Source organism: Phycodurus eques, chromosome 19 (genome assembly GCF_024500275.1).
Source record: "Phycodurus eques isolate BA_2022a chromosome 19, UOR_Pequ_1.1, whole genome shotgun sequence".
In the NCBI taxonomy this organism is placed as follows: domain Eukaryota; kingdom Metazoa; phylum Chordata; class Actinopteri; order Syngnathiformes; family Syngnathidae; genus Phycodurus; species Phycodurus eques.
The window spans coordinates 463,322-488,898 of record NC_084543.1 but is presented as its reverse complement, the minus strand read 5'-3'; the positions used below and the strand labels follow the sequence as shown (position 1 = coordinate 488,898).

Sequence of the window (25,577 nt, the reverse complement as noted above, 5' to 3'; positions counted from 1 at the left end):
AATAATTTGAAAAAGACTATGAACAACTTGCTGTACAAATTAACATAAGGCAAGTCATAAAAATTCAAATAAACATTCATTATAACACACCAGTTTATTGTAAAATGTAATTGTCAACAGCGCCACTGCCAACTTTGAAAACGTGTTACACATTTAACCATTATTTTTTCTTTTTGTATTTATATTCATTTATTAATTCACAATATTGCAAGTTTGTAACGATTCACGTGCTTTATATCCTTTTACTTTAGTTCATGTTACAGCTCACGCTTGACAAATCTGAATAGATTGTGAAAAGTATTTGAAAAATGTACGTTTAAAATGATGAAGTTTTGTAGAATTTAATGGACTGCTATACAATGAACATAATTATGAACATTTTAACAAAATTCGTTTGAAAATTTAAATTACATTATGAAAGTTGTACAAAAACACATGAATTGAAATTTTCTAATTTAAAACTGACTTCAAGTGATTGTTGTACAAGTGTACATTGTAATTGCATTGGGGAAAAATGTTCAATAAACTTGACTGTGGCACAAAAAAACATTAATTTGAATTAAAAAGTGATTAGAATCAATAAATAACTTTGTACAAAGAATGAAAAGGATGTCATTAATAATTTAATTAAAAAGCTGGTTGTACAAATGAACACTTCCAATTGTCTTGTGCTTTTGTTGCCGGTTCTTTGGTGCCACCTGGCGGCCCAGCACACGTGTGAATGGTGTTTGCGGTGCGTGATGACGTCATGGCGCGTTCTTTTTTTTTTGATCAACTCACGTTTTATTTTTCTTAATATGTGTTGAGGAAAGCCCACAAAACAGTTTACACATTTACAATCATTGCGGCGGGCTGAGGACGGCGCGGGTGGCCCGCTGACTCCGTCCCCGCAGACCCGCCCGCCGTCCTCTCCTGCCACGCGAGCGCGCACCCTTCTCGCCCGTGTGGTGGGGCCATCTGATCCGGTGCCCCAATCCTTCTTCCGAACCGAACGGCGACGCCGCCCGCCGCTGGGCGACTTCAAAACTTCCTGGCTGGCTCCTGGACATTTTGTTGTTGTTGTTGTTGTCGTCGTCAAAACTGCTGGGATGGTTTTGGTTGGTTGCGCAGTCAGAAGTACAAATAGAATTGCGTGACAGGAAGAACGAGAACAAGTAGGGAAAAAAAATGAAAATAAATGTTTGTTTGAAATGTTTCCACAAGACTCCTCCCACAAACGCGCCTTGTGCTGGGGTGGGGGGCTCAGCTGTGATTGTAGAGGAAGCATGATTTTCATGCTTGACAGCAGGGGGTCGGGGGGGGGTGAACTCTGACCTGATACAGGTTAAATGCTTCTTACAGGAGTGAAATGACATCTAGCAATCAGGCATTTAATACGGTGAGGGGGCGGGGCAATGAAAAGCATGCTTCCTCGGGGGGGGGGGGGGGGGGGGGGGGGGGGGTTTTAAACAGAGGGAGCTCGGGGTCCACACGGGTGTAAAAGGCACGCCAGCGTTATTTCCCCCGACATGAGGGAAAGGGGGGGGGGGGGGGGGGGGGCGTGCGGAAATAGAACAAGGAAACAAGAAAGACGCGTGTGTCGGTCCAAAGAAACAAGAAAGACGCGTGTGTGTGTGTGTCGGTCGGTCGGCGGGTGGCGCGCGGAACGCTCATTTCTGGTTCTTGAGCTGGTTGGACAGCCAATCGAGGCCCTCGTAGAGGCCATCGCCGCTGGTGGCGCACGTGGCCTGGATGTACCAGCTGCGTTGGCGCAGCGAGTGCAGGCCCAGCTTGTCCGTGATCTCGGCGGCGTTCATGGCGTTCGGGAGGTCCTGGTTGACAAACACACGCGACATACGACTCAACACAAACGCATACCTCATTTCATTCTATTTACAGTTGGAAACAGATGTTTACATACACATACACGTAAAAAGACGTGCTTTTATTTCTCACTCTATGACATGAAATCAGATGACACATTTCCCGTTTTAGGTCCATTGGGATTACCAAAATACTTGTTTTTTTTTGCTAAATTCCACAATAGGTTTAGACTGACTTTTTCAACATTTTTTTATTACTTTCTTCAAATTCAGAAGTTTACAAACAGTAAGATTGTGACCATCAAGCCAAGAACAAAAGCAAAAGCTGGTGTGTCAATATCCACAGTGAAACTAGTTCTGTAGCGACATGTGCTGAAAGGCCACCTCGGGTCAAATATTTCCACCATGTGGATAAATGACGACTCGTGCAACGTATACATACACTCACCAAGAAGGGGAAAATAGTTCCGTCAGGAATTCAGTTGCTTTGTTTAAAAACAGTTGCTACAGAGATCTGAAAATGTCCTAAATGTTAGAGGTGCAACAATGAATCGATTAATGGCAACTCATCAATTATCAAATGAATTGGCAACTATTTTGATCAACGATTAATCATTTTGAGACCTCGTTGAACTTCAAATTTCAGCCTCTCAGCAGTAAGTATTTTCAGATTTCTCTCCTTGTCCGTAGTAGCAGAGTTAGAATCTTTGTGTTTTTCAAAATAAGACATTTGCAAACATCTGCTTTGGCACTTTGGAAATCAAAAACATTTTAAATGAACAAGATATTCTGATGGACGTTACGGAACAAACTGGGAACTGAATCATCAATGTATGCTTTTTCTTTTCTGCACTGTCAATTCTAAAGAATGTTCTGTTTTCCAATAAAGGGATAGAAGTTTAATGATTCGTCAAAAAATAATGGACAGATGAATTGAATCTTCGAATCGTTGGTTGCAGCCCTAACTAACGATAGCAACGGGCTACCTGACTGCTTACTCTCTGTCGGCGGCCATGTTAGCGTAACCAGCGCACATCGGCAGGGACTGGCTTTCAACTACGGAAACGGCCAGGAAGTCGCGTGCGCGTCTTGTTGCGTTTTGCGACGGCCTCACCTGCTTGTTTGCGAAGACCAGAAGAACGGCTTCTCGGAGCTCGTCCTCCGACAGCATTCGAGAGAGTTCCTCTCGGGCCTCGTTCACGCGCTCCCGGTCGTTGCTGTCCACCACGAAGATGAGACCTGTGCGCATGCACGCACGCACGCACGCACACACGTCAACACGCACAATGGCTGCCCTCACACATCCACACACGTGCACGCACGCAAACTGACCTTGAGTGTTCTGGAAGTAGTGGCGCCACAGCGGGCGGATTTTGTCCTGACCGCCCACGTCCCACACGGTGAAGCTGATGTTCTTGTACTCTACCGTCTCGACATTAAAACCTGCACAAGATGACGACACATTGTGACGTTTACACACTTACAACGTGGCGCTCGCATCGTTGTCAGCAACTCGAAGAGCGAAAGGACTTGCGGAGCACGACACGTTGCCCGGCCACGCTTCAACGTACGTTTCAAATCCTCTCGCTCTCCTTAACGAAGTCTGAAAGGGTCGCTCACGACGAAAACATTCGGGCCCCTTCCTTCAATCGGAACACTCGACCTTTACCGGATCATAAAAGATCAGAAGCGTTCAAACGCAAAACCAGACATCGGAATTTGACAATTTAGTCAAATCAGAGCAAATCAGGTGGAAGCCCGTCGTCCTGGTTGGCGGACGGCAAAGGGGAGCGTTTCAATGCACCAGTAGGAACTTTCAACGTCTACAATGTCATTTGTCAAACACAAGAGGTCACCGGAGAGCCACCAAAGATGACAATAGACAATGTTTAGGCGCCGTTTGTGCTTACATATATCATATCCTACTTGTATACATAAATCACAGACATGTATTTAACTTTTGTCCAAAGACCCCACCTACGAAGAATGTTTTTTTTGTAAGTTCAGCTTCAAATCATCATGTCATCAACCCGTAGCTTGCGGTCATTAGCGTAGCATACACAGGAAGTCCAGAAACCTTTTTTTCCGCTTTGGTCGCGTGACATTCCGCATATTGTGGATTACGAGGCCGATTTGGAAAATCCTACATTTTATTGACAAGGGCCAGACGTTTTCATGTCATTTCACAGCCAAACTAGACAACTCGAGGAAACTAATTTTCTTCAACAGTCAGACAAATACCAAATCTTCACTACTATAAAAATGACACAAATGCTTTACCAAATGTAATCATGCTTTATGGTTAAAAATGAACAACAGTTAAGAGTACTGGAACTACAGTCCCTTGAGCTAACCCTGAACCTTGACCCCCCCTAATCCAAAACCTTGAAAGGGAGAGACAAGTCCCATCGATTGCACAGAATCCGTTTTCTTCGACCGCGACCGAATTCGCCAAAGAATTCCTCGCCGAATCTGCCTACACCAATCTCACCCGTGACCTTCGTGACATCATCTCTCGGACTGTTTCAGGCAGGTAACCGAAGGCAATAGAGTTGAAAGTTAGCATATTTTATCCCCACTTTCAGCAGCAAGCGACCGAGAAATAACTGCCGCAAAAACGTTTGCGGACGTACGCGACAAGCATGCGATGACGCAAACACCCGCGGGCTCGCGATTGGCTTCAATGAAGATGACGAAGTCAAATGCGCCCGGCACTTGTTGGGTTCGGAAACAAAACCTTTTTGGACAAGTCTTACACGAGAGTCGTTTTATTTTGCAGGGTTAGGAAACGGCGCGCGGGACAACAGCGCATTCCGCTGTCGGCTTTTGCGCTTGAACGAGTCATCTGTTGAAGTTCCTCAAGCAACTATCTAAGTGCAAAAGTGTCACGTTCCATATAAAGGCAACGTCAACAAACGTTTGATGTTCCATTTAAAAGGAACTTGTACAAACATTTGATGTTCCAGTCACAAGTCCCGTCCGTGCCGCACATAACGGAACTCGGCGTTCGCTCGGAGGGAGACGGCGTGCGTACCGATGGTGGGAATGGTGGTGACTATTTCTCCGAGCTTGAGTTTATAAAGGATGGTGGTCTTCCCGGCGGCGTCCAGGCCCACCATTAGGATCCTCATCTCTTTCTTGCCAAACAGGCCCTTAAAGAGGGTAGCGAACATATTCCCCATGGCGACGACACTGCGGGGAGGAAGGAGAAGGACACCAGGTTAGCGGCTCACGAGACAGGAAGTGGAATTCGTGTGAAACAATCTCAGGTTTTTGCTAGACCTAAAAGCTCCAAAACATCAGGGAAGCTCGTAGGCCTGTCACTATGCACTATTTTTAGAATCGCTTATTCCACACAGTTCATGCCAAATCATAGTTTTTCTTATTACGTCTTAACTGGTGAGTGATGTTTGCTTGGTATTGTTTAATGATAAAACAAAAACCTTTTTGAAACGGAGCGCTACTTCTTGACTATGGATTCATGCAAACAAATGGCTACTAGTTGGATATCCACTTCTGAGGCTGCTTCAGGTTCAACTATAACCTCAGTTACACATCATTCATACTACAGCTGCAAATAACGATTGTTTTCTTCATGGATTAAGGTGATGGTTGATTTTTCCTGAACTTGATTCTGATTCAGTTACTGGTTGAGTCTGTTACATCCGTCAGGAAATCGGCAAAAATGTTGATCAAAGTTTTCCAAAGTAAAAGCGAATGTTTGCAAATGTCTTATTTTGATGGAACGCAAAGATAATCATTCTGCTTTTATGGAGGACGACAGAAATCGGAGAATATAATGTTGTATATGAATAATATACTCATGTTGAGGGGCCTAAATCATAGGATTTAGACAATTTCTAGTTAAAGAAGGCCTCTAAACACTGCCCCCTTTACCTGAATAGTTGTTAATTACCGTTTAATTGATTAAATGTTACCCTTTTACTGACGAGAGGCAATGGAACTAAACGCATTCTTCTTCAGTTGTGTTCCAAAACGTTAGGGCTTGTTGCCGCTAGCCCTCCAAAGGGCGTCGAACGTCGACGTCAAGCATTTACGTCCACCGCTTGGCGAGCTGCTGTCCAAGTGCCATTTGTCGACTTGCTTGTTTCTTGTTTGCCACCCATCTGCGGCGTGAAGCGGAGCCGAGTAATCACTTGAGCGCGGCCTGCTCCTCCATCGACACTCCGCTCAACGCACACCAGTGAGCTCCCGACAGTTGGCTCGGCTCGCCTTTATAATCTCAAAGAAAAAAGCTCCACCTAACGTTACGGGAGAATTGTTTCTTTTTCAATGATTCGGTTGGAGGGTGTTGAGAGGCAAATAGCGCCGCTAACCTGTTAGCGCCGCTTAGGGCGGATACGTTAGCATAAACTGGGCGAACGCCGACATAAAAAAATACGTTTACCGAGCATAATGCCGTTAAATGTCGATTATTAGGAACATTTCATCGAAGCATCAGTGGACTAAGCGAAAGGCTAGCGAGAAGGGGGGAACAAAATCTCGAGTGGAGCATTTCTTCCAAATGCGCCCGTTGTGGGAAAGTGCTAGCCTAGCCGCTAAATGCCGCGTCACAGCAAAGGCGAAGCGAGCGCGACCTCCCCCGCGAAACGCTTTTCATGAAAACGCTCCGTTCGGACGCCTCGACATGTCGTCTCGCACCGGACGAACGTCGGGGAGCCGCCGTCGGCTTTGAGAAAACAATGTACCTTGTCAAACGCTACCTTGTGGGTGCTTCCGTTATGTTCCGTTAGATTGGCTGCCGTCACTCCAAAATGGCGTCTTGCGCAACCGGCGCAAGCAAGCCGTCCTACTATCACGAATGAGCCAATCGCAGCGCGCGGAGTGGCGCCAAAGTCCCGCCTCCTCGACGCCGCTGTCCAATCGCAGCGCACCTGGACGGCGTCTGGAGCGGTGCACAAAATGTCGCGGAAGTACAACTCACACACAAACACATTCTTTGACTTTAAATGCTATTCTAATACACGTAAAAAAAAAAAATTAAAAAAAAGTAAATTTTTGAAGCTAAAACAAGTATTTTTTTTCCGATAATGATTTTGTTTCTTTCTCGAAAGTCCTCAGACTTGGGAAAAATAGTTATGCTATTAATCTTGTAGAATTGAGGAATGGAACCTCTATGAAAAGCCTTTGCTAATTGTCTTTCTTTTTCGATTAGTTATTGTTTATTTTTGAATGTACCTGATCCTTTTTGTATTTGACTTTGACAAAAGCCATAGTGTTTATGTATCTTGTTCAATTGTGAAAAAAGTAATCTTTGACTTTCTTTCGGTGTAAGAGGAGAAAAACCGTATGTGTAAAAGACTGGTAAAAGAAGAAGTACTGATTATAAACTCCTGTACTTAAATAAAAGAAAATACCTTTTCACTGTCAATTATGTGCAGTAACAACAGTCTTTTTTTTCAATTTGGTACAATGCACACAAAATAGTTTGTCTTGAAAGATGTAACCCGCCTCTGGTCCAAAATCAGCCGGGATGGGCTCCATCCACGTAGAGGACAGGCGCCACAGAGAATAGAAGGATGAAGATAAACATTTATTGTGCAGATCTCAGAAGTCTAAATCAAAACTCAGCACTCTATTGTCCATACAAACAAATAACATTGCTGATATTTCAAATATTGATGTACTATATAATCATATACTTTCAACCTTAAAGGGCCCTCCTCTTGGCTGACGTGCGCTAACGTACTCCATCGTTTCCGTGTGTTTACTGTGTAGCTGTTGTATTATTTTCTCTCTAGACGCCGAATAATTTGCTTTCTAATTTGCAGTTGAGAGTCGGTTTCTCTCCGCTGTTTGTACTGTAGGACCCAAGAACTTATTCCAGGGTTGCGCGACTACTTTTCACGATAGCTTAGCGGTTAGCATGGCTTCTCCGTCTTCTCCTGTTAATTACTCCTCATCTTCGTTACGTGATAACGATACTTGTCACAGTGTGGCTTTTTCCCCTCCCCGGAGGAAGTATTAGTGACTTAGAGGAGCAGTTGCAACTGCAGATATGAAGACGTTATACGCCAGCGCGCTGCGGCAGCTCGGCTAACCGACGTGGCGGCCACGTCGGGGAGGTCGAAGGCAATGCGTGGACATTGAAATTAAGTCGTAACGTTTTTCACCAGGTTTACTTTTTGTCAACGTAAGCGTGTGATCTGTCAAGACAGAAGCTTTTTCAAAAAAAGCCCCCAAAAATAATTACCAGGCACCTTGTTGTGATTGTACGGCGTTGTACGCAACAGTATGCCATACAATGTTCCGGCATCCTTGTCCTTTTGGTTTTCTTGCCGTCCACACGTACGGAACGCGCTGACGACTTCCCCCCTGCTAGCTTAGCGTCGCCGTAGACGCGCAGCTCGAAAGGGGCGTGTCGTATCTACCTATTCATATCTGCGGGCTGCACAGTATTCAGCTGCACTAGCTAGCCAGCTGCAGCTAGTAGCTCGCAAGACTGGTGCAATATATCCGAGTGCTGAGCGCTCCCCGAAAGTACCCGAGCAGCCAGGAAAATGTGGGCACATCGTTCAAAAAATATAATTCAAATAAAAATCAGCGAATGTGCTGATTTCGTCGCATCGATGAAAGAAGCGCATACCGGCCGGGTCGGGCCAGCGTCCGTGAGGTGCGGGTGGCCGACGACCTGTCACACTGACAGTTAATGTCGGACTCTGCGTTTGCAGACGGCCTAGCGAGACGCCGCGCTCCGCCGGTCCCGAGTCCGGGTCATTGTCGGACTTCCAGTTTGCCGTCTCGAACTCGCCACGTCCATCGCGGACACCGGTCGGGCGCGGCCACGCATCGAAGCCACAAAGACGACTCGCAGAGCTCCCGCCGGAAGGACACCGACTTCCCGTCCGGTGTCTCCAAGGTGAAGGCGCTCGGTGACATCTGATTGGAGGACAGGGAGTGATGTCACCACGACGCGTCATGCTGTCAGACTGCCAGCAATGAAAGTACGGTAAATCCCTGCGAACGCAGACCGAGCCCTGCTGCCAATAGCGGAAAATTGCCCCTCAGGGACACTCCCCCTGGAAAAGGTTGAGAATCGCCTCTGTGGTGCGGATGGAGCCACCATTTGGAGGACTACTCGTGACTTTCACTTGAGTTGTGGTATTCTAAAGCACAGGTGTTAAACTCAAGGCCCGGGGCCAGATCTGGCCCGCCACATCATTTTCCTTCATTTGGCCCGCGAAAGCAAATCATGTGTGACGACTTCATGTTTCTTCTTAGAATACCAAAACTGCAAATGATCTTCACTCTTCTTAGTGTTCAGATATTGTTTTTTTACCAGTCCCTTTTTAACATAGATCGAATCATAGTTGAATTTTTTTTGACTGCTCTCCAATTTCAAAACTTGTCATCTATTAATTGAACGAGTCTATTGTATGTCAGTCACAGTGTGAGACGAGCATACATTTATCAGAGCTCACGGTCGTAATGGCCCCCCGAGGGAAACCAGAACTCCAATGTGGCCTGCGACAAAAATGAGTTTGACACCCCAGTTGTAAAGTAGAACAGTATTCTTACGTGAGGATCATTTGGGGCTGCTCGACCAACGCAATGATCAACTTTTTGAGGGGGGCGTCAATCACTGGCGGTATTCGCTGTTGGCGGCACGTCTCGCGGGGCTCGAGCGTACTCGTCACCTGCCGGCCGATTCCGACGGCCACGTGCCCGACTCGGACTCGCCGACGTTCGCGAATCCTCACGCGCTCCCCCCGAGCGTCCTCGATCCAGACGTCCACGCCCGGCGCTGTCACATGATCAAAGGCGATGTAACATTCTGTGGCATTACCTTCAAAGCAGCGCGAGGGGGCCCCGCGTGCATACGCTGAACTCTCCACGAGCCCCCCGCAGGACGAGAGGACCCCCGAGCTCACGTCATCCGACGAGCACTCCGAGTCCTAGAGGAGGAACCAAACAAAAGTCCACATTTAAAAGGACGCGCACACGCGCGCACACGCGCACCTTTTCCGAGGCCTGTGACGAGCTGCTGAAGCAGGAGGGGGGGTCGTCTCGCGGCTCGGGCGTGGGGGTCCGCTTGTCAGCCCCGAGGACCGCGCCTGGTGACACACGGGAACAAATCAGGAGTGTTTGAGGAGTATCTGTGACTGCGTGCGTGTGAGCAAATGCTGTTGTTGTTGTTGCGAGTTTGAGCGAGATGAGTGCGTGCGAGAAGGTTTTGGGAACTTCCCAGGCGGACTGACCATCTCGGAGTTCCTCCAGCTGGCCGTCGGAGCCCCCCCGAGCGCCGCCCGCCTGCCGGCCTCTCCGCAACAGAGGGAAAACCTCCAGCAGAGCTCGGAGGTGTCGGGCTGACGCTTCCTCGTCCTCCTCGTCCTCCTCGTCCTCGCAGTCCCCCTCGTAGTCCTCGTAGCGGCCGTCCTCTTCTCCCACGTAAACGTCCGCGGCCGCCGACAGCGGGGCGAGCGAGTCGGCCTCCTCCGGGTCCCGGTCGTCCTCGTGGGCCGCCCTGGTCCTCCAGGGGCTCACCCAGCGCATCGCGGGAGAGCGGTCGGCGGCGGGCGCGGTCCGGGACACGTAGAGTTTTTCGCGGGCCGTCCGGACCGAGGCGGCGCTCAGACCGCCGACTGTGGACGGCGAGAGTGAGACGAGCGGCGCGGTCACGTCACGGACGTCTCGTCGACAGCCGATCGGGTCGCAGAAGCGCTCAGTGGTCACTTTCGCACTGCGGGGGGGATAGGCGCCGCTCAAACGCTCTCACACATGCTTCGTGCGCACTCGTGAAAATGTTGTCACTCGCACGACTAAAATCCTCTTTGCGCTCACAAATGAAAATCTCAAGACTGAAATGCTCGCTAGCACTACAGGAAATGGTTTCGCTCACACACACACAAACGCACTCACCAGCTTTGAGCGCGACGGCGGTTTTCCCGCGGAGCCGTCCGGCCGAGTCGCGTCTGTCGGGATCCTTCCGCAGTCCGGCGCGGAAGATGCGGCGCGTGGCGCGGTCGCAGCCGGGCGGCACCTCCCACAGCGGCGCCGGCTGCGTGACGATCTGACACCCGGCACGGCACACGCGTGACGTTGATTTCAAACATCCCAAATGGCATTTCACGCATCCGGAAAGTATTGACGATGTTTCACTTTTGCTGCATTTGATTTTGCTACAGCCTAATTGCAAAACAGCAAAACATTTTGTTCCTTAAAATTTTGCGCACAACACCCCCCGATTGACAACATGATTTTTTTTTTTCCCATCAAAAGTGAAAAACTACGAAATCAGCGAAATGCGGCGATGGCGTCACGAGCACTCAGTCAACTTTGTCCGTCGGAACGCTGTTCGTTCCGTACGAGCCGATCTTCGTGCTCCCCATTTTGCGTGTGCGCGTCTGACTGTCGACGGACACGCGAGCCGGCCGAGACGCTCGGATTGCGGTCGGCCAAAATGAACAGCCGGCCCTCCCGCTCCACTTTTGGACGTTTTATAGCAATCGATGGCAGTGATTTAATTGCTCCCATTTTTTTCTTTCCGCGACGCGTCGACGTATGTAGAAATGTTGCCCTTCGACAAAAAACGAGCACGTGATAAGCGGGAAAGGCGTCGGCGGTGGCGTGGGTACGTACGTGGAGGCACAGCGGCGGCGCGTAACGTCGCAGCCACGGCTGTCGTCCGTTCAGCATGTGCAGCAGCATGCAGCAGCCGCTCCAAACGTCCGCCTTGGCGCTCGCGCCCGCGCCCAGCGCCACCTCGGGCGCCATGTGAGTCTCGGTGCCCGCCAAGGACGCCGCTCCTCAACACGCACGAACAAAAAGACAGCCGTAGACACACGACACGCACGCGCACACAAAACACAGACAACAATGACGTTGACACCCACACTTCAGGGTGGGCAAACGTTTGGTCCTCAGTTCCACGTTAGATTTTGGATTTGCAAATAAAGTATGTCACTCGTTAATTCATTTCATTATAATTAATTAACCAGTGATGTATTCAAAGTGAAGTTATTTTTCTAAATAAACAAAATCATGTTAGCTTCAATGAATTTCTGTCCAATCAGGTGACGATTAATACGTTGGATTTGGCGTGCGTGCGTGTGTGTGTGTGCACATGTGTTTTACCCATAATGCCTTGAGTGCTGCGCTCGCTCTTGTCCAGCACGCGAGAAAGTCCAAAGTCGCACAGGAACGAGTTAGTGAGGTCAGCTGACAGCAGCACGTTGTCAACTGCATCAACACATACACGCACGCACACGCACGCACACACGCAAAACACACACTACACACAGAGGGACACATAACACATACAGAAACACACATGCACAAACACACCAACATGCACACATAAAAAAGTCCACACAACACAGAAACACAAAAACATGCATGCATGCGCACACACACACACACACACACACACACACACACACGTGTGTGCAAACTCAGAAAAAAATACATAAATGCGTGCGCACACACACAACACACCACACAGAGAGACACGCACAAAACACACACACAGGTTAAGATGTTGTTGTGCAATAGCTTCTTGTTCAGACGGAGCTGCGACCTTTGACATCCAGGTGCAACACCTTCCTGCGGTGCAGGTGCTGCAGCGCCTCCAGAGTTTGCCGCAGGTAGTGCAGGGCCAGGTCTCGGGGCAGCCTGCCGCTCGCCGCCAGCAGCTGAGCCAGGCCGGCTGAGGAACGCCCATTCGATACGCCGTCACGGGGGGGGGGGGGGGGGGCGGGGGCGGCGGGGGGGGGGGGGGGGTCAAGGGTTACCTGGCTTCAGGTCCATGAAGAGCATCACGTGGGGACCCTCCCGAACGGCGCCAAAGAGGCGGACCACCCGCGGCGACGACGCCAGGCTCCACGACGTCACTTCCTCCTCGCGGAAGCGACTGGCGGGGACCTAAACGCACGCACACACACCATGAAGGCACATACAAATATACACACCACAATAACACAGACACACAACACACTTAGACAACACACAAGCACAACAAATATATACACGACACACCTTCAAACAACACAAATGAACACACTCAAACAACACACACTCATGGACACGTACACAACTAACAACACAAACATATACACAACCAGGGACGTCGCTAGGTTTTGACATTTGGGGTGGCTTAGCCCCCCCTGAAAATTGTTGTCGATGGAGGGAATTTCACCCCAAAGTGTAACGGTCCACGAGGGTGGGAGGGGGGGCTTGGACTATGAACCTTCACCATTAACACATATTACTAAATATTGAGAAGTTAGGGTTAACGACGCCGCTGCACACAACACGCTTAAACAACACACACCAGCACAGACACGGCTGACCTTCTTGGCGGCACACGTGAATCGCGTGTTGGAGTCGCGCACACACACGACGTCTCCGTAGGCGCCGCTGTGGATGTGATGCAACAGGGTGTACTCGCAACCCTCTCGGTACCGACCCGTCACGGGACGCAGTTGCTACACAACGCGACAACCACAACAACAACAACAACAATACCAGTGCTCAGTGGTGTTGTGTCGTGTGTGTGTGTGTGTGTGTTGTCACTCACGTCGTGCAAGAGGAAGCCCCGGTTGCTGTGCGGGCTCGCCCTCCAGTCCAGCAGGTGGCGCTGGCTGACGTGCGTCAAGTAAGGACAAAGCGATACGACTCTGCCTGAGGGGGCGGAGCCACACTCCCGCTCAGCCGACCAGGAGGAGGAGGAGCTAAAAGCGGACGAGGCTTCCTCGCTTTCACTTTGCGGAGATCGGCCGCCGGAGCGTTGCGATGAGTTGCCGTCGTCGTCGGGCGAGTCCTTAAACTGAGGGGGCGGGGCGATGACGTCAGCCTGTGATATCGTCACGTCGTCCGGCGAATGCATCCAATCGGTGCGTCGGACCCGCAGACTTCTCATTGTGCCCTTTTCCTCTTCGTCTTCATCATATTCGTCTTCGTCTTCATCCCAACTCCTTTGTTTGTGTTCTGTCCTGCGCACGTACAGGACACCACAGACAACCAATCACTCCCACTTTCAACGTCTTCAGTGAAGCTAACATGCTAACTGGCTAACATGCTAACATATTTTTGCAATGTGGGAAGAAAATCCCGCACAGGAGATTCAAGATTGATTCCCAGAACCTGCTAAACGCGAGGCGGACACGCAACCGGCTTGCGCGGCGTGCAGGTTACGTCGCCCGTGAGCTACCTGAACGCGTCGACGACGACGTCGAGTCGCGAGCCGCAATGGCGGACGCGCGTCGGGCTGAACTCCTGAAAGTCTTCACCTGCCCACACAAAACGCACACGCTGACCTCAGCAAGTGGGCAAGATGTGTGTGTGTGTGTGTGTGTGAGTGTGTGTACGCGTGTCTCACTCTCAGCCTGAGCCACGACGGACCCACACAAAGGTTCTCCAGAAGGTTCCGGCGGTTTTCCCGCGTCGTCCAGCAACTCGGCGGTGCCCTGCATCATCGCCCGGCTGAAGGGGCGGCGGCCCCCTCGCGGACGCCGCTCGCGACCCGACCCTCCGACGGGGGGCAGCATGTGACCCGACGATGACGTCCTGCCACACGACAAAGTCGAGAATGAAATCGTCTTCATCATCATCATCATCATCATTTGCGGGCGGCGTGAAACAGAGGCTTAGTGTATGCCCTGCAGCCAGAGGGTCGTGGGCAAGACACTTAATTAACCCACGTCGCCCACGAACAAATGCGGTCGGATGTTCGGTGGCGGCCGGAGGGCCCGTGGGCGCAGAATGGCAGCCGCGCTTCCGTCAGACTGCCCCCTGCGGGGCAGCTGTGGCGACTCGAATAGTTTACCACCACCGGGTGTGACTGAGGAGTAAATGAAGCATGCGATTAATTGTAAAGTGTCCTTGAGTGCCTTGAAAAGTGCAGGATTGTTATTCTTATCATCCTCATCATCGTCTGAAGGAACAACTTAAAAATAGCCGCGTGGCTTTTGGCGCCACCGGCGACCGCGCAGCTGTCCAACCTCGTCTTCCTCCAGCGAGCGACACGTGGGCATAAACTGTGCTGCCACACTTTTTGGACGGTGGTCCGAGATCGGTGATTCTCAACTGGTCGGTCAGGACCCAAAAGTGCGTCGCGGACACGATTTGGGTGGGTAAAACAGTTCTGAGATTGCGGGTTCAAATCCGGCCTCGCCTATGTGGAGTTTGCGTGTTCTCCCCGTACCTGCGTGGCTTTCCTCCCACATCCCAGAAAACATGCACGCGAGGTTGATCGAAGACTCAAAATTGCCCGTAGGTGCGAATGCGAGTGCCAATGGTTGTTTGTTGAGACCGCATGTGCCTTGCGATTGGCTGGTGACCGGTTCAGGTTGTAGGCCCGCCTCTCGCCCAGAGTCGGCCGGGATCGGCGCCGGCACGCCCGCGGCTCGCGTGAGGCTAAGCGGTTGGCAAAACGGATGGACGGACGGCTCGGGCTCCTACACGAAACAAAGTACGAAGGTGAGAAAAATACGTTCCTTCCTTGCGCTCGAGCTGCTAGTTTACGCTGTAAACAAACACAGTGCCGCTCAGCCTCTGGCTGGCAGACGTCACGGCATACAACAAACTGGTTTGAAAATATCATAAACTGTGCATTTGTTTTCATAAGGTATTTTTCGACAACACGAATCTTTTAATTTTCTTAACTTCTCTGAAAGCGGATCACAACTTTGCAACGAGAAGGAAATCAGAATCATCTTTATTTTGCCAAGTATGTCCAAATAAAACACACAAGGAATTTGTCTCCGGTCGTCGGAGCCGCTCCAGGACGACAACAGACGGTCAATTGACACACAACACTTTGGAGGCAGAAAGACATTGACAATATCTCAGGTTCTTGCTCTCAAATCAAAGCCCCCCAATAATAGGAGGTAACTCGTATCTCGAGGCAAAACTGAGCACTGTGCAAAGGGCGCCGAGACGTCAAGGAGTGTACGCGGCGTAAAGTGACGAGTAGCGCCACAATCTGGGACAATGTCGATTGACCAGATGGAGCAGCACAATAACCATTGCAAAAACAGGGTCAACATTTGTATGATTCAATTGTGTTATCACTGTATGTTTTTATAAAGTATAATATTGTAGGACAGCCGGTTAGCACATCCGCCTCACAGTTCCTCACACCGGATGATCAATTTCCCGTTTCCTCCACTTACCTGCTTCGATCCTTCAGGTGGGGCCGCCCCGGGGGGCGGGGCGCAGGACGGGAGGACGTGGTGGTAGTGGGTGGGGGGGGGTTCTTTTGCGTTCCTCAGGCCGGTCCGGCGGCGAAGTTTCGGGGTTCGGGTCCTTCCCGACCGTCTGAACGTCTCTTTGTGGGTCGAGTGTCACCTCGCTGCTTTCCCGGCCCCCGCCGACGCTTCTCATTGGTCCAGACACATTTTGACACCCCCCCCGCGACTATATTCTTGTGCGCCCGATGACACTGATACTTGTGTGGGTCCTCTCCCGGGCAACAGCAAATGAGGGCTGGGGGGCGCAGCAGCGGACCAATAGAGACGCTCCCCGAGTCGGGCCTGCCGTCAGCAACTCGCGGCTTTGCTCAGCTGTCGGACGTCCGTCAGCTACTTGGCGTGTCGGACGGCAGATGCCGATCCCATCAAATTGGCAGACGGGAAGACAAAACTGTTTCTAAATCTCTCCATTGGATTAGCGGCACTTTAGAAATCAACAGCCTTGGTTGAAAACAGAAAGAATAGGAAATGTATAGGTAGAGGTTGTTGGGGCAGGGATTGACCTCAACATTTCAGGTTTCTTATTTAGTCAGCATTGATTTCTAGAGACTACTTTTGAACCACACGATTCGCGGGGCAGGGACCACAAGCATTATTATTGCTTTGTAAATTGTACTGCTATTTTTATTCAAACTGAGCGGGGTTAAGCCACCAACAAGCCAAAAAAAACTTGTTGCATGACCTCCAGTGGACTGTAAATGTCTTGTGTATGATTTGTTAACCCGCTGAATAGAAAATCCTTCCGCCAGATTTTCAGTGGAAGAAGCGGAAAAAAACAACAGCCGCACGCTTGGTTTCTGCGGGCAAACCAGATCCTGCCCGCTCGCTCGCCGGCCTTGCCATTGGCCGAGCACTATGTGGGCGGGATGAGGAAAGACCTGCCCCTAAAGTGAGCCAATTTCACCATTGCAACTTTTTTTTCCCCTTGAGGTGTTTTGATGAAAGCATGAAAACTGTTGACGCAAAACTTCAGACACGTATGATTTTATTGAAAGTTAACTCATTAAAAATACTTTTGAGTTCTTGCAAAGATGACGAGCAAAAGCTGATTGGCCGGCGGTGGTCATGTGATCAACTCGTCTTTCGGATTAAAACACGAAAGCTGTCCAAGGGGCGGTGACATCACAGAGGAAGGGGGCGTGTCCGGCGTTTGAAAACAGAAACCGGCGCGTCACGCGTGGCCGTCCCAACCGGGCGCCCCCCGGACGCAGCCGCCGCTGGGGTGGCACGAGAAGCGGGCGGGGCAGCAGTGCTTCATGTCGGCGCAGCAAACCGCCTGCGGACAGAAGCGCGTCAGGCCACGCCCCCGACACACACACACACACACACGCGCCTCATTGAACACGTCCGCCATATTGGAATGATTGACTGAAATATTATTGGCATTGACTGTGGCTGGGGACCACTGGAAACGAGGGCCCCCCCCTTCAACGCCCACCCTTCCTCGATGTGCCGGCACCAGTTGACCAACGCGCACGCGATCTGGTGTTGATTCACTACGAAGTTCCTTTGACACGCCGTCGGCTTGAATTGTTCGTGCTGGGGCGACTAACGATAACGCAGGTCGTATTAAGACGCGGACTCACAGGTTCTTCCAGGTGTTCGGACGACGCTATAAAAAGAATCCCACCGCACCGCTCGTCAGTAGCACTGCCTTGCTCATTTCCCACATCCTGTCCTGTCCTTTTCTGTCCTCTCTCATCTTGTTGTCTTGGTTAGTTGTTGCACGTCCTCAGCGGGTGTGTGTGTGTCCCAGTCCGCAAGCAGGAACACGATTTGACTGCTGTAACGTTACTTGCGCTCAAGTATCTCCACTGTCTCGCTATTGTTCTGCTGTGGTTCGCACCTCTAGTCCCCTCGTCCCTTCTGTCCCTCTGTTTGTCCCCTAGAACGCTTTTCCGTCTGGCTGCATTTTCAATAAACATCACAAAAATGAAAAAAATAAGCCCAGGGAGTATTTCAAACTCCCCTGTTGCACAGCAAAACTGTTCCAGCACAAAAGTGTACAGATCCGCCATTCTGCAAGACCATGCAGCCCAACAGGACAGGTTAAAAACAATGGATATATATCTATATATTAAAGCGAGCGAATGGGCACAAATGTTGATGGTTGTTCTCGCAAGTCAAAGCAGATGCTGGCAATGGTCGTATTTGGAAAACACAAAGAATTGACTGTTGAAAGACAGAACCTTCGAGGATTTGGACAATTTTAAATTCAACAAGATCTCGATTAGTCAATTATCAAAATAGTTGTCAATTATTTGTTGCACCTCTAATAAAACCAAAAGCAACAATCTGATTTTATGACATTAACCCAGCATTCGTTTTTTAAGGGGCGTGGTCTAGCGAGAGACCTCAGGATCCCGGAGTCTGCCGGGTTAGCGAGTGTTCGTGTCTCCTCCGTGTTCCTTGTGAGTGTTGTCATTTTGTCTCTCGTTGCCCACGCGCCAGGACGTTACGCGACTTTACTCGAGTACCTGAAGCTCGCTCGCTACGCAAATGTTAAAATTGACTCGCAAGTGTAAAATGTAGAGACGGGCGAATACCGGGATAAGGTATCGGTACGGGGCCGATATCCGCCTTATTTCAATGTATCGGGTACTCGTGAAAGCTGCCGATACTTAAGCCAAAAAATGAAATCTGACATGGAGTAAGTCCTCCTCGCCTGTAGTTGGCGCGACACCGCGGTAGTTTGACACATCGGCGAAACATCCGGCGCGCCAGAGAGAAAGAAAGGACTGGTCGCAATTATGTGTCGTCGTGCTCACTGAAATGTATCAAAAGTACTCGTCGGTGAGTACTCGAGTCAATACCGGAAGCCGTATCGGTCTGAACATCCCTCGTAAAAAGTGTCGACTCGGGACACTGGCGAGTCGAGACGGCAGAGTAGCGGGCGAGAGGGGCGTACCTGGGGCGAGGGGCAGCAAGCCCACCGCGAGACGGTGGTCCGACAGCACGTCTCCCGCCGGGCGCAGGCGAACGTCGCCGCCGCGTCGCAGGGCACGACCTCCGGCGCCACGTGCGTCTTCTTCTCGCACGTGCCCGTCTCCATGTTGCACGAGTACCCCTGTGGGCAGCAGTGCTCGCGGTCAGCGCAGCACACAGCCTGAGGGCGCACGTCGCACTTCCCGTTACATCACAAAGTGTCAGCGAGTCGGCGGAGCGCGACGTGTCGGGCGGCGCGACGGCCCCACCTTGACGAGCGGGCAGCACCCCCACTCCCCGGTGGGCAGCTTGCAGCAGGTAGTGCCCGCCGCGCAGCTGCTCTTGTCGTCGCACTTGACGTCGGCGACGGCCGCCGGGCGCGTGGCGGCGGGCGCTTTGGCGAGCCAGGGGATCACGTGGCGTCCTCGGGAGCGGGACGAGCGGCGGGGGATGCACGTGTGCCCGGCGGGGCGGCGGCGGGAGCCGTCCTCGCAGCACACTGCCTGAGGGCACAAAGCGGGCTTCCTGTCAAATCAAAACACGCTGGGCGGTGCGCGGCGTGCTTGCCAACGAGGCGGGTGACGTGGTGTGCTTGGGGCATGTTGCGCAGCGTGGCATATCAGTTGGCATGTTGGGTGGTAAGTACAGTGATGGGAGCATGCTGTTCGGCGGCATGCGCTGTGATGCGGTGCGTCGGGGGGGGGGAGGCGCGTCAAGTAGTGTTTGGCGACATTTGGCGGCACGTCGAGCGTCGTTGCGGGTCGGTCGGTCTGTCTGTCGGGCAGCGTGTCGGCGGCACGGCATGTCGGCGCGCCGGGCGGCGTGCTGTCACCTGCGGCGGCGGGCGGCCGGTCCGCTCGTCGCGTGCGTTCACCGTCGTCACGGCGACCGTCTCGGCGAGCCAGGGGAGCGGCGGAGCCGCGCCCGACGGGTCGTCGCGGGTCTCCGGGTCGCGGCGTTCGCCCGCGGCCTCGTCGCACGTGCCGGCGGCCAAGTTGCACACGGTGCCGTGAGGGCAGCAGTGGAGGCGGTCCGAGCAGCACGTGGCCTGCGCGCACGGGCGCAAAAAGCAAAAGCGCACGTTTACCTCAAAGACGGTCTGGCAAAGTTTGGCCCTCAAGAGCCACATTTGATTGGATGGTCATAGAAGTAAAAAAAAAAAAAAAGAAAAAAAGCTGTACATCGAAAATAGGAGACTTCAATGAAATAGTTTACACTCATTTTGTGATTGTATTATTACAAAAATAAACACACAGTTAAATGTCTATGGAAAATAGATCAACCTATTATTTAATGAGAGATGAATTTAAAAATATAATACTATTAACCAATTTTAGGCAAAAAACTAAATAAATAGATCTTCATAACAATTCTGGCTAATTTGTTCCTAATTTATAAATAACTTCATTAGAATGATCCATCCATTCATCCATTTTCCGTAGCGCTTCTCCTCACGCAGGTCCCGCGCGGGCGTGCTTCCGCAGACTCTGGGCGAGAGGCGGGGCAAGCCCTGAACTGGTCGCCAGCCAATCGCAGTCATTAGAATTCATTCAGCAATTTTATATCAAATAAAATATAAAAATCAGGCGGCACGGTAGCCACCTGGTTAGTATGTCTGCCTCACAGTTGTGAGCTTGCGGGTTCAAATCCCAGCCCCGCCCGTGTGGAGTTTGCGTGTTCTCCCTGTGCCTGCGTGGCTTTTCTCCGGGTACGCCGCTTTCCACCCACATCCCAAAAACATGCACGACAGGTCGATTGAAGAAGAAATTGAAGAAAATTGTCCGCAGGTGTGAATGGTTATTTGTTTCTGCGTGCCCTGCTTTTGGCTAGCGACCAGTTCAGGGCGCACCCCGCCTCTCGCCCGGAGTCGGCCGGGATCGGCGCCAACACGCCCGCGGGGGACCTGCTGGGATGGGCGCCGGCACACCCGTGACCTGCGTGAGGACAAGCGGTACGGAAGACGAAGGAATGATTGATTGATTAATTAATTGATTGATAAAATCTAAACAATGTATACATCAAATTGCTTAATTTACTAATACTTATTTTATTACTCACAATAAATCAACGATTAAAATGACTAAATATTCCAGGCTTATTAATGCGCAGATAAATGCTCAGTGCACCAGATTTAAGAAGCGAGCGGGCCCCCTGAGTCCGTGTGTGGCCCGCGGAATGGCAATGGGAAATATTTGTAGAAGAGTCTTACGTCGGGCACGGGGCAGCAGCCGTACGCGCCCGAGCTCACTTGGCAGCACGTCGTCTCGTCGGGACACGTCACTGAAACGAGCGCACACACAATTCATACACAACAGCAGGAAAACACAAACTACAAACCGTGAAAAATAGCAAGTTGTCCTAAAACGGGCGTCCGTCTCGCGGGCCCGCCATTTTGCGCGCGGCCTACCTGGAGCGCCGAGACCGGGCCCGGCAGGAAGCTTTTCCACCAGGGGTCGCCAGCCTCGCCAGTCTCTGCCCGCCGACACGCATATGGACCGCGAGAGGTCGCAGGCGGTTCCCTCGGGACAGCAGTGGCGCTTGTCGTCGCAGCACACCGCCTGCGGGGCGAGTCCACGGGTTACCCGGACGCTAAGCTAAGCGAGCTAGCGACCGCTAGCGCGACGGGCGTCACCTTGGCCAGTGGGCAGCACCCCCACGAGCCGTCGGGGAGCTGGCAGCACGTGGTGGCGTCCGGGCACTCGGAATGCCGGTCCGGGCACATCACGGCCGACCCTCGCCCGCTCTGCTCGCGCACACACACGAGGTTTGTTCCAAAATGGCGGGTCACCTTTCGTGCCATCGCTGCATCACAGATTTCTAAGCAACTTTTTTTTCACTTTTTACGATGGAAGTTCAATTCCTATATTTAGCGGAGTAAAATTCTGTTTTCTCTTTTTTCGGGCCCCTCGTTTACAACGTGGCACTGTGGACGACTGGGTAGCGCGTCTGCCTCACAGTTGTGAGGTTGCGGGTTCAAATCCCGGCCCCTCCTGTGTGGAGTTTGCATGTTGTCCCCGTGCCTGCGTGGCTTTTCTCCGGGCACTCCGCTTTCCTCCCGCATCCCAAAAGAGTGCGTGATAGGTTCTTGCCCGTAGGTGTGAATGTGAGGGCCAACGGTTGTTTGTTTCCATGTGCCCTGCGATCGGCTGGCGACCGGTTCAGGGTGTACCCCGCCACTAGCCCGAAGATAGCAGGGTTAGAGGCCAGCGCGCCCGCGACCCGCGTGAGGAGAAGCAGGAAGGAAGATGAATGAATGAATGAATGAATGTTTACAACAGTTGACCGTTTTCCCGTAACTCGCCCTTCTGTATTTGTTGAACTTTCAAACAGAGAGAAAAATCCACCCATCCATTTTCTGTACCGCTTATCCTCACGCGGTCCCGGGCGTGCTGGAGCCTACAAACAACCATTTGCGCACACATTCACACCTACGGGCAATTTAGAGTCTTCAATTAAGCTAGCATGCACGTTTTGGGGATGTACCCGGAGAAAAGCCACGCGGGCACGGGGAGAACGTGCAAACGCCGCACAGGCGGGGCTAGGATTTGAACCCCGGTCCTCAGAACTGTGAGGCAGATGTGCTAACCGGTGCCGCCGAGAGAAAAATCGCCAAACATTTTCATGAGTCTTATGGTTGTTTTTTGATTTTTTAAAAAAGCGCTAATATTAAAAATCAGCCGGCTGATTCAGGCCCTAGCTTTACAGTACACAGGCGAGTCCAAGTTTTGAGTGTGCGAAAAAAGATGCGTGATTCTAAGCCGACCCTACGCATCAGTCTCGTTGAAATGCCCGCACACGCTTGCGCATTTAATTCGTGCCCGCACCCGCTCGGGAGGAAGCGACCTCGTCCAGGGGAGCGACGCCGTCGTGTTGGCGCACGTGGCGCGCCGCAGGTCGCACGCGGTGCCGCGCGGGCAGCAGTGGAGGCCGTCGGAGCAGCACACGGCCTGCGGCGGGAACACAGACACGCACGAATCGGCATCGCACGCACTCGAGCGCGTACGCGAGCGTGGACTCACGCTGGGCAAGGGGCAGCACCCGTATCGGCCCATGACGTCCTCGCAGCACGTGCTTCCGTCGTGGCAGGCGGCGCCGTCGGGACACACCAGCGCCGCGCCTGCGCCCAGCAAACTCAAGACCAGCGGGCACCACGCCAGCGCCTGCACGCAGTCAATGATGCCCTCTCATTTTTTGCATGCAGATGATCTGCTCGGAAATGATTCAATATTTATGTAGGAAACCATAAAAGTCATGCTGAACTTTCCATTTACGTGAACCGGAAAAAGAGTGCAAATCGTTTGGATTTGGTTCAACTCATCTTTCAATTGATGGAAAAGCTTTTTTGGTGAATGAAAATGGCAAAATGATGAATTTTTTATTCAGTTCCTTCATGTCGTCAACAGTGCTGTTACAGTGCTTGTTCTGTTGTTTGTTCGGATGTCATTCGGTTTTGTGTTAAAATGCGTTGTGATGAATCAAGTAAAAACAACAACGCAAAATGTCCTGACATCAGCTGGAGAGCAGTCCAGGCTTGTCCCCGAAGTCGGCATTTGGCATCGTTATTCATTTGACTTTGTGTCACAACCTGTGCGGGACTTGCGCATGGATCCTGCTATCAATTATTAAGTTATTAAGGTAAGCTAATATATGACGTCACGGGGCGTCGACTCACCATGGCGTGACGGAGGCTGCAGCTGATGACGTCAGTGATGATCAAAGTCTCTCAGGCGCATGCGTGCCCCTGAAACGCTGGACGTTATAAGCGCACACAAACACAACTATAAAATATTATTTTCACGTCTTACTAATAGCCCGAGCGTTTTTGTTCACGTCCTCCGAATGAAGCTAACGGAAGTCAGCCACCTAGCATGCTTGCATAGCCAACAAAGAGAGAGGTTGCCTTCATTACCGGCTGGTCGGTCACAGCGGCGACCCAAAAGTTCAAAAGTGTCCCATGGGAGTCGAATCGGATCGAGAAGACAAAATAAGGCGAAAGGCTGACTTTAACGTCGCTAAACGATGTTAAGTCGCCTCAACCGCGGTCACGTGATGCCACGTGACTCTGCCGCTTCTTAAAGGGACAGGACACGGAGGGACGAAAAAAACAGCAACTCTCTCATCCGCTAAATCAACATTGAAAATAATAAGAAACAAACGTCACAATGGATTTACTGTAATTTTGGCTTGTTAATTGTGGGTGGGCGACTGGTTAGAGCGTCAGCCTCACAGTTCTGAGGATCGGGGTTCGATTCCCCGCCCCGCCTGTGTGGAGTTTGCATGTTTGCATCTCCCCGCGCCTGCGTGGCTGCGTGGCTTTTCTCCGGGCACTCCGGTTTCCTCCCGCATCCCCAAACACATGCAGGCTAGGCTAATTGACAACTTTAAATTGCCCGTAGGTGTGACTGTGAGTGCGAATGGTCGTTTGTTTGTATGTGCCCTGCGATTGGCTGGCAACCAGTCCTGGGTGCACCCCGCCTCCCGCCCGAGGATAGCTGGGATGGGCTCCGGCACGCCCGCGACCCTTAAGCGGCTCAGAAAATGGATGGATGGATGATTATGAATGATAAAACAATTAAATGCATGATTGATGTATTATTTAAATTTATAGGCTCATGAGGATTAGCAGTACGATGAATGGATGTTTGTACATACACATTTAACAATTAAAGTTCAACATTTGTATTATTATTTATTTTATTTTTTTTTGTTCAGGAAAAGGAAAAGGATGGATGGATGGATGTGCTGTCCAGCTGTGAGGTCTAGCAGAAAGGAAGATCTGTGTCCCTTTTATGTCGGAACCGTTTTACTGTGTCCAGTGGACTTTTTAAAGTTTTGAAAGGGGAGTGACAGAAAAAAAAACAAAGGAGAGGAAGTGAGTAACTCAATAATATTTGACAAGAAGACAACAAAAGACAGAGCACTAGCTAAAAAAAAAAAAACAGATGAGGAAAGTAAAGCATTGTCTAACTAGTACGATGACCCAGTGGATTTGAATGTTGTATACGGCTCGGTCGTGCTCCACCCTGTGAGCGGAGGACAGGACAAGATAGGACAGGAGAGCAGGAGATTCGGAAGCATGCAGGACGGGGGTCGTGGAGAAGTCAAGTGCGGTGGGAGTGGCGATGTCAATGAGAAACATCTGGAGGACCGCAGCGCAAGCGAGGGGATACTCGAGAAATGTGCGTAGTTATTTGAGTGGTCCCGCACCCGGCGGGGGGGGGGCCCTGCGGACACACAAGTGAACTGACACCGTCTCCGATGCACCACGACCGTCGGAAGTGTGCCGTCATTGCTGCGCCTGCACCCGACGAGGGGAGCCCCCACGTCGAGCGGCCGTTCGGCCAGAGGGGCCCGGCCCCGGGAACGCCCCGCCCCCTTTTGTTTCTGACCTCACGAACGACCCGCCCGGTTCATCCCGACCCTTTGACAATTGAAACGTGGCCTTTGAACAGGGTTAGGGTTAGCATTTCGCCACGGGCGCTCGAAAGCAACAGAGCCACAACAAATAACGACCAAATCTTCGGCCTTTGCAGAGATAATCCTTTCGGGTCACATTCCCCCGAGACCTAAAAGCTCTTTTTTAATCGATACTTCCTTGACATGATCAAAAGTGTTCACCTCACCGCACTGTGCGGCGTCA

At 51.2% G+C, this 25,577-nt stretch overlaps 3 protein-coding genes across 4 annotated transcripts; all 3 read right to left on the bottom strand.

Moving 5' to 3' along the window:
• Positions 1–601: 601 nt before the first annotated feature.
• On the bottom strand, positions 602–6,590 carry LOC133418294 (ADP-ribosylation factor 1). Of its 2 annotated transcripts, none has more exons than XM_061706849.1 (5): positions 6,527–6,590; positions 4,837–4,994; positions 3,135–3,245; positions 2,917–3,041; positions 602–1,811 (listed from the first exon to the last, which is right to left on the bottom strand). In XM_061706849.1, exons 2-5 carry the CDS (start codon positions 4,982–4,984, stop codon positions 1,650–1,652), a joined length of 546 nt encoding a protein of 181 aa, XP_061562833.1. In that variant the 5' UTR covers positions 4,985–4,994; positions 6,527–6,590; the 3' UTR covers positions 602–1,649. The 2 variants fall into 2 exon arrangements, with proteins under 2 accessions (XP_061562833.1, XP_061562832.1); XM_061706848.1 differs by having other exon boundaries at positions 6,512–6,583.
• A 753-nt stretch (positions 6,591–7,343) lies between these two features.
• LOC133418292 (mitogen-activated protein kinase kinase kinase 14-like) lies at positions 7,344–19,002 on the bottom strand. The gene is made up of 14 exons (XM_061706839.1): positions 18,921–19,002; positions 14,140–14,327; positions 13,972–14,050; positions 13,339–13,753; positions 13,112–13,246; positions 12,554–12,683; positions 12,340–12,468; positions 11,898–12,002; positions 11,403–11,569; positions 10,683–10,833; positions 10,022–10,405; positions 9,783–9,877; positions 9,342–9,718; positions 7,344–8,702 (listed from the first exon to the last, which is right to left on the bottom strand). The coding sequence occupies exons 2-14, from the start codon at positions 14,306–14,308 to the stop codon at positions 8,339–8,341; spliced, it is 2,700 nt and encodes an 899-aa protein (XP_061562823.1). The 5' UTR covers positions 14,309–14,327; positions 18,921–19,002; the 3' UTR covers positions 7,344–8,338.
• Positions 19,003–19,008: 6 nt separating this feature from the next.
• LOC133395231 (uncharacterized) lies at positions 19,009–25,227 on the bottom strand. Its single transcript, XM_061663991.1, has 10 exons — positions 25,186–25,227; positions 24,942–25,076; positions 22,941–23,097; positions 22,762–22,884; positions 21,570–21,680; positions 21,345–21,495; positions 21,147–21,217; positions 19,770–19,985; positions 19,207–19,440; positions 19,009–19,118 (listed from the first exon to the last, which is right to left on the bottom strand). Exons 1-10 carry the CDS (start codon positions 25,225–25,227, stop codon positions 19,102–19,104), a joined length of 1,257 nt encoding a protein of 418 aa, XP_061519975.1. The 3' UTR covers positions 19,009–19,101.
• Between the last annotated feature and the right edge of the window lie 350 nt (positions 25,228–25,577).

Bases quoted from the DNA above. Each gene is read 5' to 3' on its own strand.
- LOC133418294 (XM_061706849.1), bottom strand. From the start codon at position 4,984: ATGGGGAATATGTTCGCTACCCTCTTTAAGGGCCTGTTTGGCAAGAAA. The intron at 3,246-4,836 runs GTACGCACGCCG...CATCTTGTGCAG, and splicing joins CACCACCATTCCCACCATCG to GTTTTAATGTCGAGACGGTA. The intron at 1,812-2,916 runs GTGAGGCCGTCG...TTTGTCAACCAG, and splicing joins TGGTCTTCGCAAACAAGCAG to GACCTCCCGAACGCCATGAA.
- LOC133418292 (XM_061706839.1), bottom strand. From the start codon at position 14,308: ATGCTGCCCCCCGTCGGAGGGTCGGGTCGCGAGCGGCGTCCGCGAGGG. The intron at 14,051-14,139 runs GTGAGACACGCG...TTGTGTGGGCAG, and splicing joins CGTCGTGGCTCAGGCTGAGA to GTGAAGACTTTCAGGAGTTC. The intron at 13,247-13,338 runs GTGAGTGACAAC...CGCGTTGTGTAG, and splicing joins GGGGCTTCCTCTTGCACGAC to CAACTGCGTCCCGTGACGGG.
- LOC133395231 (XM_061663991.1), bottom strand. From the start codon at position 25,227: ATGACGGCACACTTCCGACGGTCGTGGTGCATCGGAGACGGT. The intron at 23,098-24,941 runs GTATACAACATT...GACTGCGTGCAG, and splicing joins GGGTGGAGCACGACCGAGCC to GCGCTGGCGTGGTGCCCGCT. The intron at 19,441-19,769 runs GTGACAGCACGC...TTGTGCCCTCAG, and splicing joins CCGGCCGCCCGCCGCCGCAG to GCAGTGTGCTGCGAGGACGG.